The sequence below is a fragment of the Acartia tonsa genome, chromosome 3 (genome assembly GCF_053477335.1).
Source record: "Acartia tonsa isolate MP-2025a chromosome 3, ASM5347733v1, whole genome shotgun sequence".
NCBI lineage: Eukaryota > Metazoa > Arthropoda > Copepoda > Calanoida > Acartiidae > Acartia > Acartia tonsa.
In genome coordinates this window covers 35,593,383-35,610,412 of record NC_137262.1, presented here as the reverse complement: position 1 = coordinate 35,610,412, position 17,030 = coordinate 35,593,383, and the positions used below count along the sequence as shown (strand labels likewise).

Genomic DNA, 17,030 nt, shown 5'->3' with positions numbered 1-17,030 from the left:
ACTAGAGTAATAAATAAATATGTTTGACATCAAGCTTTTAAAATTTCAGAAGAATGAATAGGTACGACTTGGTCATATATGGTGCCAGCGGCTTCACCGGCCAATATGTGGTAGAATTTGTACACAGAGCGGCTATAGAACATGGTATGCAATCCCATGGAGAGAGGGGGAGGGGACATTATGCTGTTTATTACATCAGTTTTAAAATACGTTGTATTATTCGTTGGCTTAATTATTTTTCGGCATTTTTAAAATTTTGGTTTGGTTGGGGCATTAATTTGAGTGTTCAAACGTTTCAACCTATTCTTTCGGTTATTGTCTTATCCCTTTGGATCCTGATGTAATCGACAAGTAAAAGTAATAGGATGTTTGTCGGTCTGTGTGTACTGAAGGATCTCGGTAAAACGATACAGACAAGTATAGTCAGATATACTCAATACATTACTTATAATACTATTTTCATTGAGTAGCTCTATTAGTTTTTAAGCAATTCTATGTTTTAATTATAGATTATGGCTGGATATAAATAAAAAACAAGGATGACAACATCCAATAAATTAAAGCTCAAAAGATCAGACATATATTCAGATAAATAAATTAAACATTAAGAAATAAAGAGTTTTTAAAAACAACGATTTATATTTAACTCTAACTAGAAGTGTGAACGAAAAATCATCTGGACAAAAAGACTTTCTGGTTGCTACGCTTTCTAAAATTTACCTAACTGTTTTAAGAATCATCATGCAAAGATTAAAATAGATACCTAGGATTTTTAAAGATTTTTAAGAATTGGATTTTTTTTAATTTTAAGGATTAAGCTGGGCCGTGGCTGGAAGAAATGAAAGTAAACTGCTGCAGGTTCTTAAAAATGCCTCAGAAACCGTGGCTGCTGATCTTAAAGAGACTCCTAAAATTAGTAAGAATTTTATTTACTGCACAAGTGGCTACATCCGTCGCAGATAGGGGCTCTGCATTCGAAGGAGCAGGGAGGGGAGATAAATCACCTTATGATTCATATTAGAAAACAAAGAAGTCCAACACAGTTTGGACTTATGTGAAGATTTCTTAAATGTCAATCAGTTAGGTACCTAATTGTTCAGTCAGATCTCTACGGACAAACATAAATAACCTTACTTTTTTTTTATAAAATTTAAGACTAGCGGCTGCGCACTTAGTATCAAGAGGTTTCTTATTCCAAGAGTAAGGAAAGGATAGAAAAATAACCATCCTGAGGCGTATATCAAAAACTAAAAATCTAGGACCCTTGTAAAGCTTACCTAAAATGGAGAAATCAATCGGTTAAAAAGTCTTAAGCTACAGCCAAAAAGAATCTTAAATTCTTTTATTCAAAACCTTTACTGAACTTAAAATGTGTGATACATGCCATTGAAAAAACATAACATATTATTTTCTACTTACAAATACTGTACAAACGAAATTAAATATTTATATTAATCATTTAGGCAAATTTAATTTCCTATTTGAACTGTAAGTTTTCTCTAAATAAGGATTAAAATTAGAATATATGCATAATAATGCATTATGAATAATTAAATTCATATAAACAAAACTCACGTTTCTTGATATTTTGTGTAAATATTTTTGTTTGAAGTTTTGTAGGTACATTTCTTTATAAATTAATAAACATTTAGTTGATTGTAAAATAATCAAAATGGTATTAAAGCATTTGTATTTGAAATGGCCTAAAACCGTCCCTAGACATGAGATCTTTTATTACTTTAGGATACCTATAGTGATTTTGCCGCTTCTGAAACAAAATATTTCTTCAGTCTTACTGATTGTTACGTGGTCGAAAAGACAGCCCCATGACATTAAGGGGGGGGGGAAGTTTTGACACATTTGCGTAAACAGGGAGTATAGGCTTTATCTTTGGACTGAGAGTATAGGTTATTAGGGATAAAATCATTCTTATATGATGAATTTTCCCAAGTTTTAAGATTTTTTTGGATAGGCCTCCAGGTTCCGGAGCTCCAGGCCTCCAGGTCCTCTCTGTACAGGTAAAAATAAAAAAAATTTTTTTTTGAAGAGTTAGAAGTCAACTTATAAAACAAAATATGCGTTTTTTTCTTCAAATATGTGAATAACATTCAAAAATATGCATATTTTGTTTCATAGGTTGACTTCTAACTCTTAAAAAAAAAAAATATTTTTTTAATTTTTACCTGTACAGAGAGGACCTGGAGGCCTGGAGCTCCGGAACCTGGAGGCCTATCCAAAAAATCGTAAAACTTGGGAAAATTCATCATATAAGAATGATTTTATCCCTAATAACCTATTCTCTCAGTCCAAAGATAAAGCCTATACTCCCTGTTTACGCAAATGTGTCAAAACTTCCCCCCCCCCCCCTTACTTAGTACTCTGTATTTACTGTATGTTCTGACACTGAGTCCCTAGCACTGATGTTATCATCCTTGTTTAGTATGTGATTGTTCTGACACTGAGTCTCTACCACTGATGTTCTCATCCTTGATTAGTATGTGATTGTTCTGACACTGAGTCCTTAGCACTGATGTTATCATCCTTGTTTAGAATGTGATTGTTCCATCACCAAGTTCCTGGCACTGATATTATTATTCTTGTTTAGTATGTGATTGTTCTGACACTGAGTCCCTGGCATTGATGGCGAGACAGTCTAAAGTTGTTCTTAACTGTGTTGGTCCATACAGGTTATAATTATAATATTTGGATGATAGATTTATTGATGAATTGACTCAAAGTGTCTAGCATATAGATTTCACTTCTTCTACCAAGTCAATCCAATTTTTTTAATGCTTTCTCGTCTTTGGGACCCCCCAAAAAAGTGGATTCCTAAAAAGTCAGGGATCCAAAACAATGGCGAATAAATTCATGTACATCCCCATTGATGATACACAAAATAACAATAAAATGGTTGAAACAGTTGAAACTAAACTTAATGAATCAACCAATCAATAAAGTACAAAATTTTTTAAGACAACTAATAAGAAACCGATATTACAAAACTTCTGGGATTAGTGTAATAAATTGTCCAATATCCCCTCCCTCCCTGGTGCCAAGTAGCAGGATGTGTGTCGATTTGAAATTTTGCTCAAAAAGACAATTATTTATCGGATATAATTAAAAATATGTTGAGAAATAATAATTAAGGTGAGAAATTGGTCTAAATTGAATACATTAATATTAGATTCTTTGGAGAAATGGTAGTTGAAGCTTGTGTAGAGAATGGAGCCCACCATATTGATATTAGTGGAGAACCAGGGTATCTGGAGAAAATGCAGCTCAATTACCATGCCAAGGTAGACTTAATGGATCTATTACCGTAGATGGTCAATCAGACACAATGATATGTCTAACTTTCTAGAATACAAATGATGAAAATTTTGAACAAATAATTGCCACTAATAATAGTTTTATCCTAAGAAATTAATCAATTATTAGTCAGGGAGTAAGGGAGGGGACAATGGGCAATTAATTCAATTTAAGAGGGTTCGCTGAAAAGCAACGAAAACCAGATTTTTCAAGAAAATTTTACCAAAATTGTAAGGGGATCATGGTAACCTAATTTAGAACAAAATTAGTTCTAAGAAAAAAATCATTTACTTGAAAATTAAATTATCAACACATCACAATGTAGTAAACATTCTGTAATTAATCACTAGAAAAATCTTGTTGAAACCACCCTCAACCCTTCTAATATATTTATAACTGACCCCAAAATTCAAGCGGTTCTTAGATTATTTAATACATAAATATCACAGTAGAGTTTCTATACATGAAAAGACATTTTCTTGGGAAAAAATATTTGTTAAAACCAGCGATAAATTGTAAACTTTTCTGTCTGCATATTCAAAACTAGCTCAGCTAGTTAGCGGGGCATTGATGCGCAAGTCCCCAAAATCAGTAAGAATCTGCTGTATTCGTGCACATTCCCTTTAAGCCAGTCCCCAAAGTCTGAGAGTACTTAAAAATTGAATATTCGATCCATTGTCCCCTCCCTTACTCCCTGATTATTAGTGGACATAAAAGATGATATATTAACCTTACAAAAATGTATGTACACTTTCTAACAAATAATTTGGTTGGATTTTCAATACCTATACTATGTTACTATTGGTCAAATTTGGTAATTGATGTTTTAGAGTTTCGGTAGGTAGGTATTGTGTTTTTGTTTTTCATCATAATACATTATCATGATATTACGACAGTGGGAAGGGGGGGGGGGGTTATACGGGTGTTTATACCATTTTGTTTATTGTTTAAGCAAACTGATTACATTTTTTGTGGCCTCATAGCATTTTAAAGCAGACAGACAACCAACACCTTTAATTGAATAACCTTTGTCTTACTGTTATCTTTCAAGTTTCACCTTTTCAGTACTGACAAAAAAAATTTTAAAGATCTAAACCTATTATTTAATACCTACAATTTATCAGAACATCGATCTTTAATTGAATATTTACTTTCTTTATTAAAGGCAGTTGAGAATGGTGTATACGTAGTTGGAGCTTGTGGCTTTGATTCTATTCCAGCAGATATGGGCCAGGTAGAACATTATAGAAGTTGTATTTCCCAGGGATCTTTAGGGATGGACTTCAAATAAATGTACACGCTGAATAATTTTACAGAAAATTATCTCTGGTGCTGGTAGACCAATCTTAAATCAAATAATTATTTTAAAAATCAAGTATGCTATGAATTTTATAGCATGATTTTGAGTCCATTTTCCTCCCCTCCCTCCCTAGATTTGTTGATTTATAATTGGTCTTTACAGTGTACCAGTGTATAATTTTTCTAGCAATAATTTTGACCTATATACCTAAGGGATAATATGGTTTACATAAATGAAATTAGAAAATTTTGACAAACAAACAAACCAGTAAAATGACTGATTAAAAATTATAGGCCTAGACCAGCGAAAATGAATCAGATTGAAAGCCAAACTCATTTGTGTATGTTTAGGTTTGTGTTAAGAAAGAGATGAAGGGAGATGTCAATAGTGTAGAAACTTTTCTGGAGTAAGATTTTTTTCCACAACATTAAAAACTCGCAGCGCATCTGCTATTCGTTGTGAGAGGTTATGGGTTTGAATCTCGGCACAATCGTTTCATATCTATACCAAAAATAGTTAGACTTGTGGTTAATGCCTTGTCACAAAGCAGGCTCAACTCATCACCATACTTATGTTTGACTTTCAAAAAAAGGTCGTGCACTGAAAGTATGTATAGTGTATACGCATTACTCATAAACTCTGGGCGCTGCAGCTTTATTCGCAGTTCATTTAAGAAGGGTATACTTACCGTCAATAAGTCAGCAAAATGCAATTTATAAGACAATCTGTAGCTGCAGCTATCAGTAAAATGTCGTGCCATCCCATTATATTAATCTACAGATAAGCTATTTTTTTCTAAAAATATAAGATTAAGTGCATTGTTAATTATTTTTGAAAATTTTGTTCAGTGTGAGCATTCCAAATATACCTGGAGCGGCCATTAATTTTGGTACTTGGCAGAGTGCTATCCATGGATTTGCTAACTCAAAGGTAAGTTTTAAACAAAGATTTTTAACTTTTTTAGGTAGTTAGATTTATATATCTTTTGGGGTGGAAATAGACTTTTTCTCGGATTCAAAAACCCACAAATCAAATGACCATTGCTTAGTGCTTACCTACTCAACTGAAGAATGTGGCACCTTTAGTCAAATCATTAGTCAAATGTTAAATGAGATCTTACTGGTAGTAATACATACATAAATTAAAATACATAGAGACAAAATTTCTATCCAGAATTAATTTATATTGGACAACTAACTTATTTTACAGGCTAGCTAATTGAAATTTCGGATTTTAATGTCATATTCTATTGAATTTGAAAATAATTTGTATTAGGATCTTGTTGGAATCAGGCGGGCTCTGTATCCGGATAGACTGCCATCTGCTAAATACAAATTAAAACCCAGGTTAATATTTGTAATAAGGGGGGGGGGGAAGTTCTGACACTTTTGCGTAAACAGTGATTATAGGCTTTGTCTTTGGAGATAATGGATAGGTTATTTGGCAAAAAAGTTTTCTTTTGGGATGTAGTTTTCCTATTTTTAAAAAAATTTTGGATTCGGCCTCCAGGTTCTGGTACTCCAGGCCTCCAGGTGGATTCTGGACAGGTAAAAATTGAAAATTCAAGATAGAACAAAACTTATTCAACAAAAGTTTGTACTTTATGGATGGTATGAACTAATTTGAAGAAATTTTTGAAATCGGGCTCCAGGTTCTGGTACTGCAGGCCTCCAGGTGGATCCTGGACAGGTAAAAATTGAAAATTTTTAATTTTAAAGTTAGAACAAAACTTATTTAACAAAAGTGGCTTCTTTATAGATGGTAATAACTAATCTGAAGAAAATTTTGAAATCGGGCTCCAGGTTCAGATGCTGCAGGCCTCCAGGTGGATCCTGGACATGTAAAAATTAAAAAATTTTACTTTAAAAGTTAGAACAAAACTTATTTAACAAAAGTGGCTTCTTTATGAATGGTATGAACTAATTTGAAGAAAATTTTGAAATCAGGCTCCAGGTTCAGGTGCTGCAGGCCTCCAAGTGGATCCTGGACAGGTAAAAATTGAAAATTTTTAATTTAAAAGTTAGAACAAAACTTATTTAACAAAAGTGGCTTCTTTATGGATGGTATGAACTAATTTGAAGAAAATTTTGAAATCGGGCTTCAGGTTCAGGTACTGCAGGCCTCCAGGTAGATCCTGGACAGGTAAAAATTGAAATTCTTTACTTTAAAAGTTAGAACAAAACTTATTTTTACAAAAGTGGCTTCTTTATAGATGGTATTAACTAATCTGAAGAAAATTTTGATATCGGGCTCCAGGTTCAGGTGCTGCAGGCCTCCAGGTGGATCCTTGACAGGTAAAAGTAAAAAATTTTTACTTTAAAAGTTAAAACAAAACTTATTTTTACATAAGTGGCTTCTTTATAGATGGTTTTAACTAATCTAAAGAAAATTTTGAAATCGAGCTCCAGGTTCAGGTACTGCAGGCCTCCAGGTGGATCCTGGACAGATAAACAGTAATTTTTTACTTTAAAAGTTAGAAAAAAACTTATTTAAAAAAAGTGGCTTCTTTATAGATGGTAGGAAGTAATTTGAAGAAAATTTTGAAATCGGGCTTCAGGTTCAGGTACTGCTGGCCTCCAGGTAGATCCTGGACAGGTAAAAATTGAAATTCTTTACTTTAAAAGTTAGAACAAAACTTATTTAACAAAAGTGGCTTCTTTATGGATGGTAGGAAGTAATTTGAAGAAAATTTTGAAATCGGGCTCCAGGTTCAGGTACTGCAGGCCTCCAGGTGGATCCTGGACAGGTAAAAACTAAAATTTTTTTCTATTAAAGTTAGAACAAAACTTATTGAACAAAAGTTGATACTTTATGGATGGTATTAAATACTTTAAAGAAAAATTTGAAATTGGGCTCCAGGTTCAGGTACTGCAGGCCTCCAGGTAGATCCTGGACATGTAAAAATTGAATTTTTTCACTTTAAAAGTTAGATCAAAACTTATTTTACAAAAGTTGATACTTTATGGATGGTATTAACTAATTTAAAGAAAATTTTGAAATTTCAAAATTTTCTTCAAATTACTTCCTACCATCTTTAAAGAAGCCACCTTTGTCAAATAAGTTTTTTTTTTAACTTTTAAAGTAAAAGTTTTTTATTTTTACCTGTCCAGGATCCACCTGGAGGCCTGCAGTACCTGAACCTGGCGCCCGATTTCAAAATTTTCTTCAAATTACTTCCTACCATCTATAAAGAAGCCACTTTTGTTAAATAAGTTTTGTTCTAACTTTTAAAGTAAAAATTGAAATTTTTACCTGAACCTGGAGCCCGATTTCAAAATTTTTTTCAGATTAGTTAATACCATCTATAAGGAAGCCACTTTTGTTAAATAAGTTTGTTTTAACTTTTAAAGTAAAAATTTCAGTTTTTACCTGTCCAGGATCCACCTGAAGGCCTGCAGTACCTAAAGCTGGAGCCCGATTTCAAAATTTTTCTTCAAATTAGTTAATACTATCTATAAAGAAGCCACTTTTGTCAAATAAGTTTTGTTCTAACTTTTGAAGTAAAAAAATTCAGTTTTTACCTGTCCAGGATCCACCTGGAGGCCTGCAGTACCTGAACCTGGAGCCCGATTTCAAAATTTTCTTCAAATTAGTTCAAACCATCTATAAAGAAGCCACTTTTGTTAAATAAGTTTTGTTCTAACTTTTAGATTAAAAATTTTCAATTTTTACCTGTCCAGGATCCACCTGGAGGCCTGCAGTACCAGAACCTGGAGCCCGATTTCAAAATTTCTTGAAATTAGATCATACCATCCATAAAGTAGCAACTTTTGTTAAATAAGTTTTGTTCTAACTTTTAAAGTAAAAATTTTCAATTTTTACCTGTCCAGGATCCACCTGGAGGCCTGCAGCACCTGAACCTGGAGCCCGATTTCAAAAATTTCTTCAAATTAGTTCATACCATCCATAAAGTACAAACTTTTGTTAAATAAGTTTTGTTCTATCTTGAATTTTCAATTTTTACCTGTCCAGAATCCACCTGGAGGCCTGGAGTACCGGAACCTGGAGGCCGAATCCAAAAATTTCTTCAAATTAGTTCAAACCATCCATAAAGTACCAACTTTTGTTAAATAAGTTTTGTTCTAACTTTAAAATTAAAAATTTTCAATTTTTACCTGTCCAGGATCCACCTGGAGGCCTGCAGTACCAGAACCTGGAGCCCGATTTCAAAATTTTCTTCAAATTAGATCATACCATCCATAAAGTACCAACTTTTGTTAAATAAGTTTTGTTCTATCTTGAATTTTTTTTTTTACCTGTCCAGAATCCACCTGGAGGCCTGGAGTACCGGAACCTGGAGGCCGAATCCAAAATTTTTTTGAAAATAGGAAAACTACATCCCAAAAGGAAACTTTTTTGCCAAATAACCTATCCATTATCTTCAAAGACAAAGCCTATAATCACTGTTTACGCAAAAGTGTCAGAACTTCCCCCCCCCCCCTTGTTCTTAAAACCCAGGTTTAGTTAGTTTAAAGTAAGGCCTATCTTTGCTCATAATTTTTATAATATTGAATTTTATAAGCATGTTTTATTTATGTACTTTAGACATTACTAAAGCCTGTGATGACAGAATATATTCTAAATATTAATGGAGAAGGGGGGGGAGGGGTGAGTATTTCTACTATCTATTTAATCTTTGCAACTCTCAATAAATGGTCTTTGAGACATACCCACAAGTATGAATAAGGCTTTCATTAATAAAGATAACTTTTATCTCTCAAATATTAAAAAAATTTTTCAGGGGTAATCTGTTCTATTGCAATGAGAAGGAGTCATATGCCATGCCTTTCCTGGGATCTGATAGATCTGTAATGATGAGGTACACAATAACTTCCTAACCTAAAACAAGGATGAAAATATCAATATTTAGCGCAGCAATATTTTAGAAAAAAGGACAAAGTTACAACGTATATGTTTGTTTAGTGGTCATAAATTTTCACATTTATGTAGATTTCAAACTGTCAATACTGCCAATGACATATTCAACTTAAAAATGTGTTTTTAATGCATTTCGACCATTTTAATTGTGATTATTTCTTTTTTTCATATCCCCTATCGTCTTAGCTAGCCTTATAATTATAATATTCTTCAGAACCATTTAAAGAATTACTATTTTAGTTACATTAACTCAGTAGGTAAATGCATTCCATGGAACTATTCCTTATTTTTCTTAGGACACAAAGAGGATTCTTCCATGAAAAAGATGAAAAGCCAACACAGGTTCATATACTTTTTATAATACTAGCGGCTACGCCCCTAGAAGCCTCTAGGGGAACTGCACTGGTAGGAGAAGGAAAAGTCGACTTCATCCTATTTTAGATTTGAGTTTCAAAAGAGTTATAAAAAATATTTTTTGGGAGAGAGGGGGGTGAAGACACCCTTTCGAAAAATAGTTTAAAACCTTCCCAGGACCTATAAGAAGCTTCACTGTAAATGAGAACAATATCGGTTCAGAGGTTAGCAAGATCCTTCGGGACAGACAAAAAACGCTTACTACTTTATATAATAGGATAAAGTAGTAAGTTTTTTTTTTTGTCTAAAGCTAAAGATCTCGAAAGATACTGACGGAATTGGTTATACTTCTCTGAGAAGCTTTATTAATTTTTTAGGGTGGTTTTAGATTATTTTCCTGACACCCAACCCCCGCCCTTTCACTACTCAACACCGTGTCAAAACTAAAGACGTTAAACATGATTTCTATTGCTGCTATGTCAGATGCGTGATATTAATAGTTGGCTTAGGGGGGATGCCTTGGCTGAAAACAGGCACTACTGTTTACCATGCATAGTTAGTACTACCAGACAGAAACGTGCATTTAAAGAGTTGTCTTGGGTGTTTCCTTACCTAACACCCTGGGCGATGTAGCGCATTACCCGAAGTTCCCAAGAGGTAATTTTGTTGTTTCAGATCCAATGTTATGCACTGATGTCCTGGTGGAATTGTTTCCTGACCATGTTTGTGGGGATGATCTTCAGTCTCCTGGCATCAAACAAGTTTGGCAGGTACATTGTATATCCCAAATCCAATTATGATAAAACTTAAAAGTACACAAAGAAACACAACTATGTAAATTAATAAGATTTTTAAAATCAAGATTAAAAAAAGAGATGATAAAATTAGGTATTATTTCCAGCTGTGCCCAACAACTGAATTAATTTTGGGGCAACACATGGTAGTAATGATGACCTTTATATCTGCCCCCCCCCCAAAAAAAAAAAAAATAATTAATAATTTTTGATTTATTTGGCTTGTCGACTAGGGATATATACTTTATTACTGTAAAATCTCAAATCTTTTTCTTTATAACCATTAAAAACACCACACTTATTAAAATGTGATGAGTTAATTACCCTTTAGTAAAAAGGAACTCAACATTGCATTTTAAGAGCACTATGAAATAGAGTTTACAGATATTTATTTTGCAGATCCTTGCTAGAGAATCATCCCAAATTCTTTTCCATGGGAGCTGTTAGCAAACAGGGTGTGCCAAAAGAGAAGGTAAGCTTCTAATAATATTTATTATATCAATCTCCTCTAATATCTGCGTACTGAAAGGTAGATTTCCAATTAACGAATTCTAATAGCATACGATTAAACGCCTTTGTCAAGTCTAAAATTCATAGTTAGATATAAACCAAAACAAATTACCTATGCTTGTTTTTTAAGGTATTATTATATTAACTAACATCCCCTCTAATATCTACTAGTACAACATACTAAGATTCAGATTACCCTAAATCAAATGCTGTTAGCATATGATCAAATGCCTTTGTCAAGTCTAAAATACATACTTGTGCTATACATTTCATGACAAATGAACGTAACTTAACATGTATTTAAAGGCAGATAATACAAATTTTGAGATGACTCTTTATGGAAAAGGTTGGGCCACCAAAGGTGAACATGATCAACCTCCAAACAGGTAATCAACAACAAATCTTATGAAGATTGTAGTGATAATGATGAAATTATTGTTGTTCTTGAGGTTCTTCCTTCCTCTATCTTTATTTCTATGTTAGTTTCTTTAAAGAAATTCAGGCGGTGGGGGGCTTCATTGGCATTGGAATATATTTCACTTTTGATTTGATACTATCCCTTTATCCTTCCTTAAGAAATACAAATATTAGGCTTTATAAAATACTAGCGGCTTCGCCCCTAGCCTCTAGGGGCTTTGCCCCAAGAGGTATAATTACATCTTCTATTACTTACCCAGCAGAACGGGTCGCAAATTTTCGCACCTACCTAGCAGGAAAACATTTTCTCGATTAAATAACGAATTCGCAAAATTCGTAAAAAAAAAACGATTAAACAACAAATTTGCAAAATTCGTAAAAAAAAAAATGGGGGGAGGATTTTTTTTGTTTTTGGGGGTGTCCCACCCCCCAAGAAAATAGCTTAAAACCACCGCAGGACCAATGGGTATATACCCTGAAGAGTAGAATCCGATCGGTTCAGTGGTTATTGAGATCTTAAGCTTCAGACGGACGGACGGTCGGACAGACAGAGAGAAATCAAGCTACTTTGTATTATAGATTAGAAAAACATGTATTTATGATGTTTGAGATCTTGTTGAACACATACTCAAATCCATAAACAAACATGTACAGAGGTCAGCTACTTTAATGGATTTAGGATATACGTGGATATGTAATTACAGGGGAAACTTTTATTCGTTAATTTCGCTTGCTAGTAGGGACTAATTTATTGGTCAGTTTGTTCATCCACTAGAAGGGTAGAGGATAGGATAAAGCTGGTGGATCGTAATATTATTAGAGTACATGAAAATCTGATGCAACATCCAAGAAATGATATATCGATTGTTACTTTATTTTGTATTTTTTATGAGATTTTTCTAAGTTGAAAATATTAAGGACTGTTAAAACCGTGGTGAAAGGAAAGAATGTTGGTTATGGAGCAACCTGTGAATGTATGGTTCAGGTAGAGTCAAGAAATAATTGTTTGATTGATTAGTCATAGTTTCTAAGGGTTTAGACCTAAGTCGTCATGGAGGAGGTAAAGACACTTATGTATAACCACTAGGGCTAACTCAAGCTCCATGTTCAAGCACATTATGACTTGTCCCGCTATCTTATGAGAGCTACTCATTATTACCTGTAACCTCACCCTCGCCGAGTATGACAGGTGTCCCAAATTATGTCAGTTAATGGGTTAAATGTTCCTAGAAAATAATATCATTTAAGTCTACTATTACTTCAGTACAGAACGGCTAAACATTGTATGTTTGCATAATAGTTATAAGTGATAAAAGTAGGTCTGTAGATTATTTGAAAAGGTCAAGACTCAATATTAAATAATGTGAAATGAGTATATAGTGTTTTTTGCACTTTTTTTAATGGAAGGTTTCGTGGGAATTCAAATTATATTTAGGCCTTCTTAACTGCGAACAAATTGTGTTTTCTAGCGTTGTGTCCGCTTTTCAGTCAGCCTTAAAAGTAACTGTAAAAATTGTTATTTCATTTGCTTCATTTGTCTTAAATATTTGATATTTTTTTAGGCTGGTCTAGTTGTTTTACAAGAAACTGACAAGTAAGATTTATTTTTAAAACCTCGTTTTAAAGTTTAAACATAAAAAAGTCTAAAATTTTTGTAATAATTTATTCATAGAAAATTGTTTGTACTGCGATGCTATACATGATTTTTCATCATGGCTGAGAACCGGTTTTAATCCAGCAGTATTAATCGGTTTTAAGCCAGCAGTTATTAAGCCATACTTGAAAATAATTTCCTGCCGTTCTATGGGGGTTTGTATGTCTGTATATGAAAGGATAGTTATTTATTTCATTTTATGAAAACTATTCTCTTTTTTAGATTGCCTGGTGTTGGAGGCGTGTATCCTCCTGGGTTTGCATTTGCTGAAACTACCCTGGTTGACAGGCTCAACAAACACGATGTCACCTTCCAATCTTCTGTTATTGAAGGATAATTGAATTGCATTTATTTTTTACCAGTTTTATTTTATAAATCTTTTTTCATTCAGATTTTGACATATTTTATTTTTATTTTTAAAAAGGTTAGAATTTTTTTTTTTAAATGTTTGTTGTTTTTGTAAAATGTGGTGTCTAACATTAATACATTTTATATTTTTTATGTAATTCAACAAATAAATAAAGAGTAAAGACTTTGAATAGTTTTATATACTTAGTTGTCATGTATTTAATATCTGCATAACCTTCATTCCAAGCACCTCTCTAAACAGTAACATTAACTACAGAGTTCAAATTTGGGACATCCTGTCATGCTTGGTAAGTTAATAACGTGGAGATCTAATAAGACAGAACTTAAAGTTGTAAAATTAATCTCTGTTTTGTTGGCCTGGACCTTAATCCTTTTGAGGCAAATAAAACTGGAATTATTGAGCTTTAATACGCCAAATCTCGTTGAAGGATATCAAATTTTAAATACATTTATCATAAAAGATTTCTAAAAAAATTTGTTTTAAAAATACATTAAATGTAAAATGTCGTCTTTTACTCAAAGATAACTAAAAAGAAATGTTTATAAGTTAATTTATACAAATACTAGCGGCTTCGCCCCTAGCCTCTAGGGGCTTTGCCCCATGAGGTAATTTTTAAAAATTTTTTTTAAAAATTCTAGTGCTGCGCCCATAATTTATGTGAAGTAGTTTCCCCAGAATTTTTTTTACGGGGGGGTTGGGGGTGTCCTACCCCCCAAGAAAATAGCTTAAAACCACCACAGGGCCATTAGGGACATCTTAAGGGACAGCCGGAAGGACAAACATCAAGACACTTTGTATTATAGATATTTAGAATATGCGTGAATATTGTGACAGGGAAAAATTGTCTTCAATTTAGCTTGCTTCTGGTTAGTTCTTTTGTCCAATAGGAGGGGAGGGAATGGCGGATTTAGCCCGCATCATGTTTCACTTTATAAGAGAAAATAAAGATCTTGTGTAAGATCCAAACAATAATATGTCCATTTTTCAACATCAAAAACATTTTCATGGAAATTATTTACCAGGGGGACGATCGCTGGTACACAATTATATAAACCATTGCACAGTGGGACAAAGCCAGAATTTAAGTTAAGTTTTGCCACAGGCTTTAATTGTAATATTTAGTTTATTACAGACATAATCGCAAGATCTAGTTTTGTTTGCGTCCCCGTTGGGGTTATGAGCCCAATTTTTAAATATACCAAAAATAAAAAATATGGTATAAAAAAGCTTTAGAATAACTTTTAATGTTTTCAAATCAAAACATTTATTTTAATCAAAATATGAAACTTAATGAAAGGATAAGTATTAGGTATATTTACACACAGATGTTTATTTAGATTTTTTATTTATTTTAATACACAAGAAAATGTTGGAGGCAGGATCCAATGCAAATACAATGTACACATTTTTTAGTACAGAGTGGATTCTTAAATAATAACATTATGAACATGCAGCAAAACTCGTTTTTAGAATCCAAGACATTAGACAAGATAGTAAAAACAAGTTTATATACGTTTAAACCTTCATTAATAGACAAAATACATTAACACAAAATATATAAATATTAAATTTACAGAAAGTGATTTTTAAAGAAGCTTATGGCTAGAGGCAAATCTAAAAAAAATATAACTGTAAAGATATGACTGCACATCACTAAAAACACCCACACACAAATTCCATTAAATAAAAACATTTATTTGATAATGTTCATTTTTTAAAGGAAAAATCAATAAATTCGATTGTCTATTTGCTAAATAGGTAATAAAATTCACAATCACATGAAAACATGTACAAAATAAACACTTGCAATGGCAATTTATCAAATCTTATGTTAATAACTAAGCAAAATTTTTGTCTACCAGAAAGGTAACCTTATTAACAATTCTTAAGTATAGGTACATTTAAAATAGCACAATTTTTTTATTTTATATTTTCAATTATAATTTCACAATATCTATGCTAACTACACCTGAAACAAACTTTCACAAAAATTCAATTATAAGAGTTAGGACTTTCTTTCATATTCCTTTTCATCTTAACAAGGCTAAGGAAACCTTAACACTTAGGCTAGTCCAGGAATTTTTTGTATTTTGCCTATTAATAATAGCCAAGTTCTGTTAATATTTGATTAAATCTAAGCTGTAAGAAATGTCTTATCTTTGCTGAATACATAATAGCTGATATTGAAGAAGTCAGCAACAAGCAATCTACAACTGTGCATTTCATTGAGATTCTGAAGTGATCATTACTAATAAACTGACTCAAAAACATTAGAACAGTTAGACCTGTCACAAGCCCAAATTTTGTGAGATCAAAAAATTTTGATGTTCTAAGATCTGTCTTATTTTCTCCTAACTGACTTGTTTGAGTATTTTCCTGAGTTTTAGGCTCAGGATGAAGATTCAAATTGTCTTTTTCTATATTATTTTTTGAATAGTTTGGAGATACCTTGTTCTTCTTGGCAATTATCTTCTTAAATTTGAATTGATTGTTAGAAACTTTGAATTCTTTATTGTCAAGATTTGCTTTACTATTGGGTTCTTTATCATCTAAGGTAACTTGATTAGCTGAATCATTTGAGGTATAATCAAATGAGGCATCAGTAGCTGCTGGTTTAACTGTAACCACAATAACTTCCTTACTTTCCAAGGTTAAAGCGTCAAATTCAGTAAATGCTTTTTTGTATTTGTTTTTCATTAGCCAATGACTTTCTTGAATAGATTGTACATTTGTAGATGATACAGGTCTGATGTCTTCCAATTTAGCAGGGTCAAGAACTAATTCACTCCTTTCAAGGGCATTCACATTACCAATATCTTTGATGGGTGAACCATTAGATTCATACATCAGTTTTGGAGATAGAGGTTTATCAGTTTTTGATACAAATTCAAGTTCCAGATCATTATTTGAAATTCTTCTTGATTGAAAGGTGTGGAATTTTGATGTTATTTTTACAGCAACAAGTTTCAAAAGTTTTCTTTGTCTGTACAGAAAGATGACTATCTGTGTTACTAGAAGAAGGACATTGTAAATTTTTCTAAGCTTAAAGCTTCTAAAGTTTGAATTTGATTCTTTAACATTGACATCTAACTTGAAAAATAGTATTTCTGGATCAATATTTTCACAAATCCTTCCATCATAATTATACATAATGAAATGTATAAATGCTGTAAGAAGGGGAACGGATAAATATAAAGGACAAGCATATCTTTCAAAATCATTACTTAACACTAAGTAAGGACACACTTCAAAGATAAAACGGACAATATGGAATTCTACCAAAGCAAGAATAAATGCATCCACAGTTATTGTGACAGGTAAACCACAGAGTTTATATTTTGCAGAATCACTATCTGAATCATCCCAATAGAAATATGATGTCATCATGTATCCATAAAACATTATTGTCAAAGCAACATTCCAGACCATCAAATTTTTGGAGGC

The 17,030-nt window shown here is 32.5% G+C and overlaps 1 protein-coding gene across 1 annotated transcript; it reads left to right on the top strand.

Annotated features, from left to right (window-relative positions):
* Positions 1–30: 30 nt before the first annotated feature.
* Positions 31–13,748, top strand: LOC145314013 (saccharopine dehydrogenase-like oxidoreductase). Its single transcript, XM_080153734.1, has 16 exons — positions 31–144; positions 812–916; positions 2,606–2,687; positions 3,185–3,296; positions 4,475–4,543; positions 4,960–5,015; positions 5,458–5,539; positions 5,885–5,955; positions 9,351–9,428; positions 9,784–9,829; positions 10,517–10,611; positions 11,035–11,107; positions 11,452–11,531; positions 12,481–12,547; positions 13,125–13,156; positions 13,439–13,748. Exons 1-16 carry the CDS (start codon positions 54–56, stop codon positions 13,551–13,553), a joined length of 1,254 nt encoding a protein of 417 aa, XP_080009860.1. The 5' UTR covers positions 31–53; the 3' UTR covers positions 13,554–13,748.
* The last annotated feature ends 3,282 nt before the right edge of the window (positions 13,749–17,030 follow it).